The following is a 12,384-nucleotide window of genomic DNA, read 5'->3' as shown; positions in this document are numbered from 1 at the left end:
AAAACCCCCCCCCCCCCCCCCCCCCCCCCACCTGGGGTTCGCTTTGGGTGATTTGATCTGATCTGATTCATGTGCGGTTGCCTGGCTGTGCAGGGAGTGAATTGCATTCGGAGCTTCGAGCTGAGACGAGGCAGGTCAGCTGTGACACGTCTCGAGCCGTACCTTGTGAAGTACAATCCCTCACCACGTCAACGATGGGCGTGATCACCCATCAGCTCGTGCGTAGCACACGTGCTTTGCCTTTGTCTGTCTTGTAGGCCTCTTGCCCTTTGCCTGGCTGCCCAGGTCCTGACCTAGACTACACAAAACCAACGGCGTCATGGCGACCCTGAACGGCGGCGAGGAGTTCACCTGGCTCAACTTCTTTCTCAATGCTGGCATTCCTGGTGCGACAAACCGATCTTATCAAAGCCGCGTCACATGCATCTGGCGCATCTGGCGCATCTGGCGCATCGCATACCACTGTTAGACCTCATTCGTGATTTGCGGTACTGTTGATCCCCAACTCAACAGAGGCGCATGCCCTGAGCTATTCGGATGTGTTTGAGGATAATCGCATCACGCCGGCCATGATTGATGAGCTCAGCCGCGAGATCCTTCAGGTTTGATCGTTGCCCTCGTTGCTGACCTCACCATTGATCAAATGCAACGTCCACGCAACTCTCAACACCAACCGCGCCTGCCCTTTGTCTTTGGCTTCCCAGGAACTTGGTGTGGCCATCATGGGCGATGTCATTGCCATCCAGAAATATGCCAAGGAGTATAGCGAGGCCCGCAACCCTCCCAAGGACTCGGTGGATGTTAATGTCAGTCTGATTCGTGTCTTTCTGTCCCTCATTTGAGCTCGTTGTTCAGCTTGCACCCCAATCCTTCCTTCATCTTGCACTCGGCACCGCTCTCACCCTCTTGTTGATCGTTTTGTGGACTCGCCTCGCACTGCCCGCCATGCTTGTCACCCTTGCAGCAATTCATCGCGCTGCAGCAAGAATACCAGCAGCTGCAACAGACAACTGAAATGCAGCTGAGCAAATCGCGCGATCGCGAGAACAAACTTTTGGCAGAACTGAAACGTGCGCGCTCAGATATTCAAAAGCTGCGCGAACAGCTGGGGTCACGCAAATCTAGCGGCTTGTCGGCGCCATCTGCTCCAACCTCCGTCTCCATTGCCCTGAGCGAGCTGAACAAGGTGACGGGCGATGGCACCAAGACCATCACGGCTGAGGCGCGCAAGCGCTCCCTCGCAAACTCCAATCAAAGCAGTCGCAAGTCCACTTCCAAACCCACCATCGTTCGCAGCTCCTCCGTGGCAACGGCCAGTCCCATTATTGTCGCATCGGCCAACCCGGCGCCCAAAAAATCCAAGAGTGCGTTGTGTTGATTCAAGGCTCGGGTGTGGTTCGATGTCCATGACATTGCAACTGTTGGCGCTTCATGCATAACGTGCTTGTGGAATATCGGTTCATCTTGTTTCTAGGCAGCATCTTTGACCGCATCTCCGGGTCTGAGGCCGGCAAAACTGCTTCTGAAAGCAAGAACAAAGGACAAACAGCCCCAAAAGCTAAAAAGTGGGTACCTGGTCTGTGCGCTCATGAGCCACGCTTATTGATGGCATGTTCACATGTGGTTGGATTGCATGGCTTGACCATCAACATGATCGACTCTGACATGACGCATGCACCCGTGGCCCCTGTAGGAGCGAGCCTCAGATTGTGCGTACTCTGAACAAATCAACAATCAGCGCAAACCAGCGCGGCATGGTTGGCGGCCGGTTGACGCGCGCTTAAACATGCTATCGTGTGCCATATGCAGACTGGCCATTCCCAATTTCACATCATCTTCTGAGGCAAATGCGTTCACCTCTCTCATGGGGATTTCATCTTGCGGTCTTGACGTGCTCGGAGGGGCGAAATATGGATTGTCTTTTTGAAGGTCAAGGTCAAGGTCTGATCACCAAAAGAAACACGGTACACGCGTCCTCGGAACATGGCGGACTTTGCAAACGGCCCAGCGCGAAGCGCGGCATCATGGAAAATGCGCACTTTGGATCGGAAGGGCAAGAAGGAAGCATGATAAACCATAAAACAACAACATGAAGTGGAATGCCATTATTTGTTAGCAACAAGCAAGAAACGCTCTTGCCTCGTCTTAAAAAACCAAATTGTGTACAAAGTTCCAAAAAAGAAATGAGCAACGAAGTGGAAGCGTTCAGTTAGTGAAAAACCAAAAGGATTCAAACACGTGAAAAACAAGCCAACAAAAAGAAGGAAAAAAAGGAAGAGGGAAAAAAAAAAAGAAAAAAAGAAAAAAAAAAAAAAATAGCGCCGTCCAGCGGCATCAATGAACAAGAAGAGGAGATGCAGCACTGCTGCTGGCATACACACAAAGGATGACATCGAGTCGGGCGCGGCAGCATCTATGGGTGGCTTTGGACCCGAGGCTCCCCAAAATCCATGTCTAATCGGTCATCCATGCCTAGAGGATCGAGCGGAGAGTGCAAGAGCTCGGTGCTCCAGGTGCCCCGTCGGTTGAGGCGGCGCGAGACCTAAGTGCACGGATTTCATCATGAGATGCGACGGGCAAGAACATGCTCGCGGTGGGGAAACAGGTCGCGGTCACATTGGACTTGCCAGAGTGAAGTCAGATAGGGGGTCCGAAGCCAGCTGATGGAGGTGCAAGAGCTCTGGATCAATGTCGCCAGTGTGCTCGGGCGTCGTGCTGTCGCCTTCATCTGTCCACATTGGCGATATTGCACCATCGACTATACATGCCACCATGTAAAAACACAACAAGAGAGTGTTATGACAAAGAACCAGAAGCAGGGGCAGGGTGCAAGGAGATGCTTGGGGCCGAGAAGGCAAGCTCAAAGATGACAACATGGAGTTGTCGTCGAAATGTCAGGTGTAACCCTTCATACTGACATTCGGAACAAGCGCTTGGGTTGCGGCCAATGACACCCGGAGGAACAGACAAAGCCTTGCCTGGAGCAAAAAGAAGACCCAGCATGAGAATTTCGAGATGTTTTGCGATCGAGTCTATCAGACAAATCCCACCAAATCTAACTCCACGCAATAACACCAAAGAAGAAGAAGAAGGAGAAGGAGAAGGAGAAGGAGAAGGAGAAGGAGAAGGAGAAAAAAAAAAACCAGCAGCATCAGACGCAGTCAAATTGGGCGCCTTGACGTACCCTGACCATGACGAAAAAAAGACATATCGGTGCCACCTGGGCCCTTGGCACGCTTGGGCGCCATAATTTGATCAAGCTACGAGATATCAGGACCGCACATGCATCGAGCGGCGTGACAGGTAATACGGTCATTGAAGAAGATTCGTCATGGCGATCACGACACTTGGAGGCCTGAGAAGCGACAAACCTCGTCGTCTGTCATGCTGAATTCAGAAGCAAACCCCTCACTGCGCTTGGCAGAGAAAGAGTGGGGTACTATGGTGCTTGCAAGGGATGAGGAGGAGGCTGTAGAAAAAGGGGAAGCTCGCCGGGATTGTTGCTGTTGCTGCGCTGCCGTGACCATGGCATGTTGTGGCGCCGCAAAGGAACCGTGAAAGAGCTGGGCAGTGGGTGGCAATACTTCGGCATCGTCTTCAAGCTCATCCATCCCGCGGGGCGCCGATCCTCGCGCAGGCTGCGCACGTAAGACGCTGAGAAGCAGGCGAGCCCCTCTGGACAGGCTGAGCTTGGCGCAGCTGCTGACGTGTACAGCCTTGTCCAAGATGTAGGCTTTAACGTCAACGAGGGGCGGCGTTATGGTCAAGAACAGCAACCCCGCCAGATCCCCACGCACGCGTGCAGGTGACGGTCTGGAATGTTGCCTTGAGGCGAAGAAGGTCCTTCTCTCTGAGCCCAACGATGCAATTCGTTTCACGTCGCGACCCGGGAAGCGCGAACACAACAAGAAGAGCCTGTTGCCAGACTCCAGCCGGGACGCAAGTTTGCTCATCGACCGAGTGCTTGCACAATGAACCCTATGTGGCTGCCGCAGCGACAATTGCAAGATGGCAAGATGGAATGTTTCAGCGCAAAGCCAAGCAGCGAGCCCACCCCACATCGCCACACATCAAAACTCTCCCCTCGCCCACAAACCGGCCTCCTCCACACACCATGCAACAACACCCCTCTCCCACATCAGCCCATCATTGCTGACCCTCCAAACCCCGTCGCAGACCTGTTCCAGGGAGAGGAAGAGGGTCGGCGATAGCTCGTGTTCGATCCGCAGCTGAGCTGACCTCTGGCGCGCGCGTCCGCGTTCTTCTTTCTTGCGAGAGAGAGAGAGAGAGATTTTGAGAGAGAGAGATTTTGAGAGAGAGATTTTGAGAGAGAGAGAGATTTTGACAGAGAGAGAGATTTTGAGAGAGAGAGATTTTGACAGAGAGAGAGATTTTGACAGAGAGAGAGATTTTGAGAGAGAGAGATTTTGACAGAGAGAGAGCACTGTGAGAGAGAGAGAGAGAGAGAGCACTGTGAAAGTGTGTCTATCGTCACACTATCGTAGATACCAACCTGCCAACACAAAGTGTTGGGGTCTTGTGTGCGTCTCTCTGATGCGTGAGTTAATTAAAGATCATCCTCTTTGTGAATTGCATATACACTCATCTCGCTCTGATACTTGTTATAAAACAAAGGTATAAGGGTGCCAAATCTCAAACGTTTTATCCATACCTCTAAGATAACAACAGGTTTGAAGCCTTTCTCTGACACCTCGCTCAGAGGCTGCTTCATCTCTATCTCTTCAATTTCGATCCGAGCAGCAGCCAAATGGCCGAGCCGTGCGTGTGTGCGCCCTATCCGGTTGGAGAAAGCCAGGGCTAGTGGGGGTGATGTGCATCGTGCCGTGCAGGGGAAGAGAGTGGAGTAGGGGGCGGGGGGCATCATGTCATCCAGAGGAGAGGCGATGGAGAGGAGTGGGTTGAAGTCTGTGTCATTCTCTCTCATCTTGATGCGCATATAGGGTGGAGTTTACGGCGGAGAACCCCTGGCGGGACCGCGAAGTGCACTTTGACATCGGGAACAAGTAAGATGTATCCCACTGCAGGAGGCCAGGGGCGTATGCGAAGCTGGTTATGTGTGTGTGTGTGTGTGTGTTCGTGTGTGTGTGTGTGATCAGCAGCCAGTTCAACCATGCCCCATGCTCGACCGCTCATCATTTTCCTCTCACTTTGGTCATGGTGCCTAGGCTCATTGCGCTGACTCGAGGCGAATTCGTGATTGATCATCTGGATCAGGTTGAGGATACCAAGGGCAACAATGGCATTTCTGGTGCGTTTTGGCCGCTCCAAGGGCACCTCAACTTCCTCGCATCTACGTCTTCTCACGAGTCGCTGGTGCTGCCAACGTCGCCAGGTACCTTGACAGTCACCAATCTGAGGCTTATCTGGACCAATAAGAAGCGCAGCAACATCAACCTCTGTACGGGTGGCGCAGACGGGGGAAGATTGCTTGGCAGGTTCTCTTTGCCCGTCATAAAGCTCACCTCACGCCCGGCCCTGCAGCAATCGGGTTGCGCAACGTGGTCAGCATCCAGGTCAAGCCCGTCGAATCGAAGCTGCTCGGCAATGTCAAAGCGCTGTGGATCATGTGCAAGCACAAACAGAGCAAGTATCAATTCATCTTCACGCATCTCGTCCCAGGTTCTCCCCGCCTCTTCACCACAGTGCCTGCCGTGCACCGGTACGTTGATCTGTACGGACCGCGGTTTCGCCAACACGGCATCGCCTGCCCTCATCTCTGCTTCGGTGGGCCACCCCGTGCTCAGGGCATACGCCTCTTCCACACTTTATCGGGATGTGAAAATTCGTGCACCTGCCCTTATCCGTGATGGAGCCATCGAGCCCCTGCCCCAAGAAGAGGTTTATGATGCCGTATGTTTGCGCGCGCTTGTCATGCTGCTTCAAGGAGGCTCTATAAGCCCGTGCTTGTGTCCCATCTAACCCCCTGGGCGCGCGTTCACCGCTGTGTGCAGCTTGAGGGCGTCTCCAACCTATCGGGAGAAAAGGTATGCCATAATGTTCCTTTGTCTGCCTTTGTCAGAGGCAGGGCACGACAGCTACGAATACCCACTCGTCATTTCACAATTTTTTGCTTACACAGGGGGAACTCGGTCGTTTCATCGTGACCAATATTCGATTCATTTGGTACAGCGAGCAGAACCCACTCTATAACGTCAGCTGCCCCTATTACACAGTGGTCAGTTGCAGGGTGCAATGATGCTTGTGCAGCCACCAGAAGGCAACGGCTCGGCGCAGTCCTTGGGCGTTGCGTACGTTGGTGTCTCAATCTTGCCCGGTCGTCGACAGTCTCACATCGGAGGGCGGCAATCCAAGTTTGGCTCGGCTGTGGTTGTCAAGTTGGCCGGCGCAGCGGGTGCCTTGAACTTGGGATTTCGCTGTGATCCCCCGAAGCGCGTACGTGAGCGAGCGCAACACCCGGGAAAACCGTCGTGTCAGGCAGAATACGCCTCTTGCTCATTGGTTTCTTTTTTTGGGGGGGGGCATCTGACAATGTAGATGGCCAAGCTACTGAAGATGATGCAGCGTCTGCATCGAGTCTACCACATTACGCCGCTTCTGGGTATTGAGGCTGAGGTGGAGGAGCAGGTGAGTTTGGTGTGGCCTGGCATCTGCGCTGTGAGCCGAGCCCGCGCACGTGACCAACGAGCTTGTGCCACGAATCTGGTAGCCAACGGAGGATCTGATGCCGGAGAACGTGCCGGATGACGACGTTGAAATTGTCCAGCAGGATAAGGTCGACACCATGGCGGTAGGTGGTTTTGACCGTGGGCCCAGTGCCTTGTACGGGGCCGGCCAGCTTCTCACGGTGTGACGAACATTAGGCGTACTTTTCAAGCGACAGTTCCGGGACAACCGGTCGAGACCCCGTTTTTTCCGCGGTTCGTCTGATCACGTGTCTTGTCTACTACTGGCTCGCCGTGATCTGACTGAGCTTGGCGTATTGTGTTGGGACCGGTCTGTGTAGGAACTGGGCCTTGCCATTGAGCCATTGCCGGCGGGTGTCTCGTTGCAAGATCTATGGCGCGTGCAGTAATGGGCCTGACTGAGCTCTTGAATTTTTTATACCGAAAAAAAAGGGCCTGGTGGCGGAGATGGGCGCTACGGCTGAGCCACGCCAAGTTTCCTTCATCTGCTCTCTCTTTTCTCTTTGGTGACGCAGCAGCGTATCGCATATTGCTTGTTTGAATGCCGTTGAGCATCGCAATTGCATCTCGCTCTTGTTATTGCTTTTTCCCGTCTGTGCCTCGCAGCGTCCACAAAGGCTGTTCTTTATGAGAATGTTGTATCTAGGAGGTGCGTTTGTGTGTGTGCGCGCATTCTGCGTCGAATCAGGGAGGCTCATAATTATTCAGCTTTTATGGGAATAAATTGCGTTTGGAATAAAGGGATGCAACCAAAAGAGTAGATTTAGGCGGAGGCACCGAAGCCAACGCGGTTGTTGCCCATGTCAAAGACGGTGGTGTAGGCGCCGATGAAGACGTCGCCAAGGATCCAGAGGGGACCCTCGGGGGCGGGGACATCAATGCCAGCAAAGCCAGAGATGCACTCGGTCTCACCTTCGGCGGTGACCTGGAGGACGTATTGCTCAGCGCTGAGGGAGTACTGGATGCCGTTGATGACAATGGTGACGTTGGGCATATGGGGGATCTTGTTGCAGTCAACGATGGCCTCGCCAGCGGCGATGGTGGTGGCGCCAATGGCCTTGTTGATCTGCTTGACAACATCGGTGGGGCCGGCCAGGAGGGAGGTGCCAGTGTCGGCAATGGCCTTGCAGTTGGTGCAGTAGGGGGTGTTCTCAATGGAGAGGCCGGTCATGGTGAATTGCCAGTAGCCATCAACGGTGACATCGGTCCAGTGGATGGGGCCAGCAAAGTGGCTCTCGTCGTAGCCGCCAAGGGTGAGCTCACCGCCGGAGACACCGTTGGGGTTGCGGTTGAGGTAGAAGGAGTACATGTTCTGCTCAACGACCTGCTGCTGAACCATGTTGTACCAGACGGGGACGACGTGGTCCACGGAGATGGTGGAGAAGCCCATGCCGAGGATGCCATCAAACTTGGCAGCAACAAAGGTGACACCGGGCTCCTCAAGAGCCTCAGCAAAGGTCTGGTCCTTGACGCAGAGATCGCCAATGCAGGCAGTGTCGGTGGAGAGGAAGCCCGAGAGGGAGCCAGTGCCGTACTGGATGGCAAACTTGGTGCCGTTGGCCTTGTAGGTGGAGGAGGCGCTCGAGTCGTACTTGGCGTGAACGTCGCAAGCAATGTTGGTCTTGGGGCACTGGGACGAGGGGACCCAGAGGTTGGAGCTGCCAGTGTCGAAGATGACCTTGAACTTTTGGGCGGGGGTGCCGATGGAGATCTCACCAAAGTACTGGGCGTCCTCGTAGTTGGACAGGGGCACGTTGGTACCGGCCATGATGTTCTGGTACTTGGTGGTCAGCATGGCGCCCTGACGACGGAGGGAATCGCGGGTGCGCTCCATGCCGTGCAGGGTCACCTTGCTGAGGGCGGCGGCGGCAGCCACCAGGGCCAACAGGAGAACAGCGGTGCGCATCATCTTCGCTGGTCTCTCGAGAAGAAAAATGCGCCAGCGTCAGTGACTTTTAAGAGATGCCACGCGAGGTGGGCGTTCTGTTCAGAGATCGTGATTCGAGGACGTCCACCCGAAGCAGTTTCCGTGGGATAACGTGTTGTGGTCAGAGAATGTTGTGATATGACGAACTGGAGGCAGAGGGGGCTGGTACCTCCAATTTTATCCAGAAAGAGAGAGGGGGGGCAAGTTCTTGTTGCGTTTGAAGAAGACGCAGCGGAAAACATACACACACCACACGTGGGTTGTGGCGAGCAGAAATTGTCAGCAAACTCTTACCGGTTGGGTTATTTGCTGTGGCAACGAATGGAGGGGGATGCGAACCAAGTGACCATATTTTTCATTCAAAAAAGCGAATGTAGTGACAGTAACTGAACCAATGGCGACTTTTTTTTATTATCCAACTAGATATGCACCCCCGTAACGGCTCATAGAAGGTCCATCTCCTTCGCTCCAGAACCCAATAGATTTGAATGCAACTTTTCCCGCCTCGTTAATAACCTAAAACTATACGCCGTTACAAATTGAAGACGAGAGAGGGAGAAAGAAAGAGAGAGAGAGAGAGAGAGAGAGAGAGAGAGAGAGAGAGAGAGAGTTGAGAGCACACACGCACGCACACACACACACACACACACACACACACACACACACACACACACACACGAAAAAGGGCGGGCTTTTTAACGGTAAAAAAAAAAAAAAACGCGCTGCCGCCGTATCGTCGCTTTTGCATCTTGATGCTGTGGAAACACGTCACGGGTCGACAGATTTTAACCGTTATTTTTCAATCAGCACCGACGCACGTAGCTCTCGGTGAGTCGCAACACACGAGTAGAGTCGATGGTGAAAGCTCCATCATCACCGCGCTGCCTCTTTGGTCGTGAATCGCTGGGTGGCCCTGGCCCTGCCATGAAAGCTCACTCGATGATCGCTGTTCTGGCTGCCCTTGGTCCGTGTAGCTCATTTTGAACGTTAGAACCCAGCAACCAACATCATGTTTGAGGCCACTTTCAACCAAGCATCCATCCTGAAGCAGGTGCTCGAGGCCACCAAGGACTTGGTCAACGATGCCAACTGGGACTGCTCCGCGTACGTACATGTCCATGCTTCCCTGGTGTCCCTGACTCCTCTTCCCGCCATCTCCCGAAATCTGTGATTTGGAACGGAAAAAGCAACGACCTTGGCGTGCAAAACGTCGGCACTTCCTTTTGTCTTGTTTCCTCTTCCCATACTCATCTGAGCATTGATGCATTGGGGCCTTGCAGCGAGGGCATCGCCCTGCAGGCCATGGACAGCAGCCACGTCTCGCTCGTTTCTCTGAGCCTCCGTGGCGACGAGCTGGCCAGCTACCGCTGCGAGAACCAAATCTCCCTTGGTATCAACATGAACACGATGACCAAGATTCTCAAGTGTGCCGAGAACAACGACCGCACCATCATTCGTGCTGACGATGACGCCGACGTCATGGTCTTTGTCTTTGAGAGCGAAGGTAAGCCCGCAGCCATTCAGCCCATCGCTGTGCAACCGGGTCTCCGACCTCACTTCTCACGGCCCTGCACATGTGGCGGTTGGCCTTGCCAGGTCGTGACAAGACCTCCAAGTACGAGATGAAGCTTATGGACATTGACAGCGAGCACCTTGGTATTCCCGTACGTATCTTGGCTGCACTGGACACATGGCACGCCGATGTCGAGCCATTCCATGCTCACCTCACCTCGCTGCCGTTCCTTCTTTCTCGTCACCCCTAATCAATGGTCTCAGGAGCAAGAATACAGCGCCACCGTCCAAATGTCTTCCAAGGAATTCTCCCGCATCGTTCGTGACCTCAGCACCATCGGCGAGAACGTCGAAATCACCGTGGACAAGGAGGGTGCGTTCAGTCGCTGGTACCCGCATCTGTCAACCACTGTTGCACCTAGCGCCTAGCCTCACCTTTTGCAACCTTGCAATGCCTGCGCATTTGGCATCTTCTTCAATGACCTTTTCCTTTAGGCATCACCTTTGGCGCCAAGGGTGAGAGCGGCTCTGGTACCGTGTCGCTCAAGTCAAACCCATCAGTCGATGAAGGCAGCAGCAACGTATGTTCTGCGGGTTGCATACTGATTACTTGGCCAGCCCAGGCCATCCGCGCCATGCCGATGCCGCCACACTCACCGCACCCTGCGTTCATCCCTCAATCCTCAGATTACGATTGATCTGACCGACAGCGTAAAGCTCAACTTTGCTCTGCGCTACCTCACCTTCTTCACCAAGGCCGCTCCTCTGTCCGACAACGTCAGCCTGTCCCTCTCAGCTGATGTGCCCCTCAGTACGTTTGCAAGTTGATCAGATTGGCTCGCGTCGAACTGCCGTGCCACAACGTGCCTTGACTAACTTCTTGTGTGGCGTACGCTTGCTCCTCTCCTGCTTCTGCTCCAGTGGTGGAGTATGCCATTGGTGACGTTGGCTTTATCCGCTACTACCTGGCGCCCAAGATCGACGATGACGAGGACACGGAGGAATAAACTGCTTTGACAGTTTTTCTTTCCCGTCTTGCCCCAAGGCCGGGTATTTCTCCATCAAGCTCACAAGCCCGTGCAAGTCTTGTCTGTGCCAAACTTGCCTCCCCTGTTTGCTTTTCGGCTTTTTTTTTTCTCCTCTCGGTTGGCTTCTTTTCTTGCGTTGCGGCGAGAGCAATGTTTTGGCTTGGAACCAGATTTTCGAGTTGTTGTGTTGTTGTGGTTCCGATTTCTTCATGCTTTCTGTGTCTGCCGCCATTCGATGTCTACGTTTCCTTTTGAAGCCAGCCAGTCCGCGTCTCCCTTCACACTTTTCCTCGTATGCCCTTCATTCTTTCATCTTTTTTTTTTTTCTCTTTCTCTCTCGCTATCTCTCTCGTGCTTTTTTCTCCCGGCCCATCATCGATCGTCTCTGCGTGGCCATCTTTCTCCTGCTATCGTGCCGGGCCTTGTGCTGCTTCCAGCCCGTGTCGACCCTTTAAGTTGCTCTCCTTGATGTTGTCTTTACTGTCTAAATTGCTCAATTTTGAGCCCCATGTCTTGGCCAATAGCCTCTGATTGCTTTGAGGGTGTACGAGGCGTCGTGTTCGATCTTCTGCAGCCTGGTTACTTCAATCCCTGTCATTCCCTCTTCCAAAAGCTTCGTGTTGCCTCCCTTTTTCGTCTTTTTTTTTGCATGTTTTGGTATTGTCTCAAGGTCCGCTCGGTCGTCTGCGGATTTGGTCGTGTTTGTGCGTGCGCGGCCCTTGTCAATGTGCGGTTCCGTGGAGGTGCTTACTGGTCGATTTAAGAAACAGAAAAATAGAATTGAGACAAGAAACAAGCATCCTGGTTATGGCCTTGCCTGTCAGGCACCAATCGGCCCGCGGTAACGGGGGAGCCGTGCAGCTGGAAACATTTTGGATGAATGGCATTCAACAAAAGCGTTGTCGGGTAGAGCTAGTCTTCCTCCAAAAGCATGGCCACTGTCGAAGGGTTGTGCAGTGACTCCTCAACCAAACGCTTGGGGGTCTGAACTTGCAAAAGCGTGGGGACGCCAGTCAGCTTGAAAGAGGGGTCCTTGCGGTATGGGTGGTTGGGGTCTTTCCAGGTGGCGCGATCTCCCACATCCACATAAATGAAAACGTCGTCCTCCTCGCCTTGCTCCTGGCACACCTTGTCCACGACGGGCCACGCTATGTCGCATTCAACCAGAGATCCCAGTCATACACAGAACAGGGACGAGCAGTTTTTTTTTTGACCGAGCAGAGCCTTTGCCCAGGTGAAGCGAGCAACATGC

The 12,384-nt window shown here is 53.6% G+C and overlaps 4 protein-coding genes across 4 annotated transcripts in view; 3 read left to right on the top strand and 1 right to left on the bottom strand.

Annotated features, from left to right (window-relative positions):
• Positions 1–1,722, top strand: part of MONBRDRAFT_26242 (uncharacterized protein) — a gene marked incomplete at both ends in the record, with an annotated part of 2,363 nt that extends 641 nt beyond the window's left edge. The window contains 6 exons of the mRNA XM_001746669.1: positions 94–134; positions 298–386; positions 514–602; positions 705–806; positions 965–1,364; positions 1,475–1,722. Coding sequence (XP_001746721.1) covers positions 94–134; positions 298–386; positions 514–602; positions 705–806; positions 965–1,364; positions 1,475–1,722 — 969 coding nt within the window. The remainder of the gene's footprint in view (positions 1–93; positions 135–297; positions 387–513; positions 603–704; positions 807–964; positions 1,365–1,474) is intronic.
• Positions 1,723–4,763: 3,041 nt separating this feature from the next.
• MONBRDRAFT_32801 (uncharacterized protein) lies at positions 4,764–7,054 on the top strand (the record flags this gene model as incomplete). Its single annotated transcript, XM_001746668.1, has 13 exons — positions 4,764–4,779; positions 4,962–5,024; positions 5,187–5,269; positions 5,354–5,419; positions 5,503–5,680; positions 5,766–5,871; positions 5,973–6,005; positions 6,101–6,196; positions 6,307–6,414; positions 6,517–6,606; positions 6,689–6,769; positions 6,843–6,899; positions 6,986–7,054. Exons 1-13 carry the CDS (start codon positions 4,769–4,771, stop codon positions 7,052–7,054), a joined length of 1,041 nt encoding a protein of 346 aa, XP_001746720.1. The 5' UTR covers positions 4,764–4,768.
• Positions 7,055–7,370: 316 nt separating this feature from the next.
• MONBRDRAFT_32800 (uncharacterized protein) lies at positions 7,371–8,580 on the bottom strand. Its single transcript, XM_001746548.1, has one exon. The coding sequence runs from the start codon at positions 8,572–8,574 to the stop codon at positions 7,429–7,431; it is 1,146 nt and encodes a 381-aa protein (XP_001746600.1). The 5' UTR covers positions 8,575–8,580; the 3' UTR covers positions 7,371–7,428.
• Positions 8,581–9,601: 1,021 nt separating this feature from the next.
• On the top strand, positions 9,602–11,545 carry MONBRDRAFT_37444 (uncharacterized protein; the record flags this gene model as incomplete). Its single annotated transcript, XM_001746667.1, has 7 exons — positions 9,602–9,696; positions 9,873–10,096; positions 10,189–10,256; positions 10,369–10,477; positions 10,600–10,685; positions 10,792–10,915; positions 11,026–11,545. 7 exons carry the CDS (start codon positions 9,602–9,604, stop codon positions 11,109–11,111), a joined length of 792 nt encoding a protein of 263 aa, XP_001746719.1. The 3' UTR covers positions 11,112–11,545.
• Between the last annotated feature and the right edge of the window lie 839 nt (positions 11,546–12,384).

Source organism: Monosiga brevicollis, genomic scaffold, assembly GCF_000002865.3.
Source record: "Monosiga brevicollis MX1 MONBRscaffold_13 genomic scaffold, whole genome shotgun sequence".
In the NCBI taxonomy this organism is placed as follows: Eukaryota; class Choanoflagellata; order Craspedida; family Salpingoecidae; genus Monosiga; species Monosiga brevicollis.
This window is presented reverse-complemented; position numbering and strand designations above follow the sequence as displayed.

Coding starts and splice junctions, on each gene's coding strand:
- MONBRDRAFT_32800 (XM_001746548.1), bottom strand. CDS start 8,574: ATGATGCGCACCGCTGTTCTCCTGTTGGCCCTGGTGGCTGCCGCCGCC.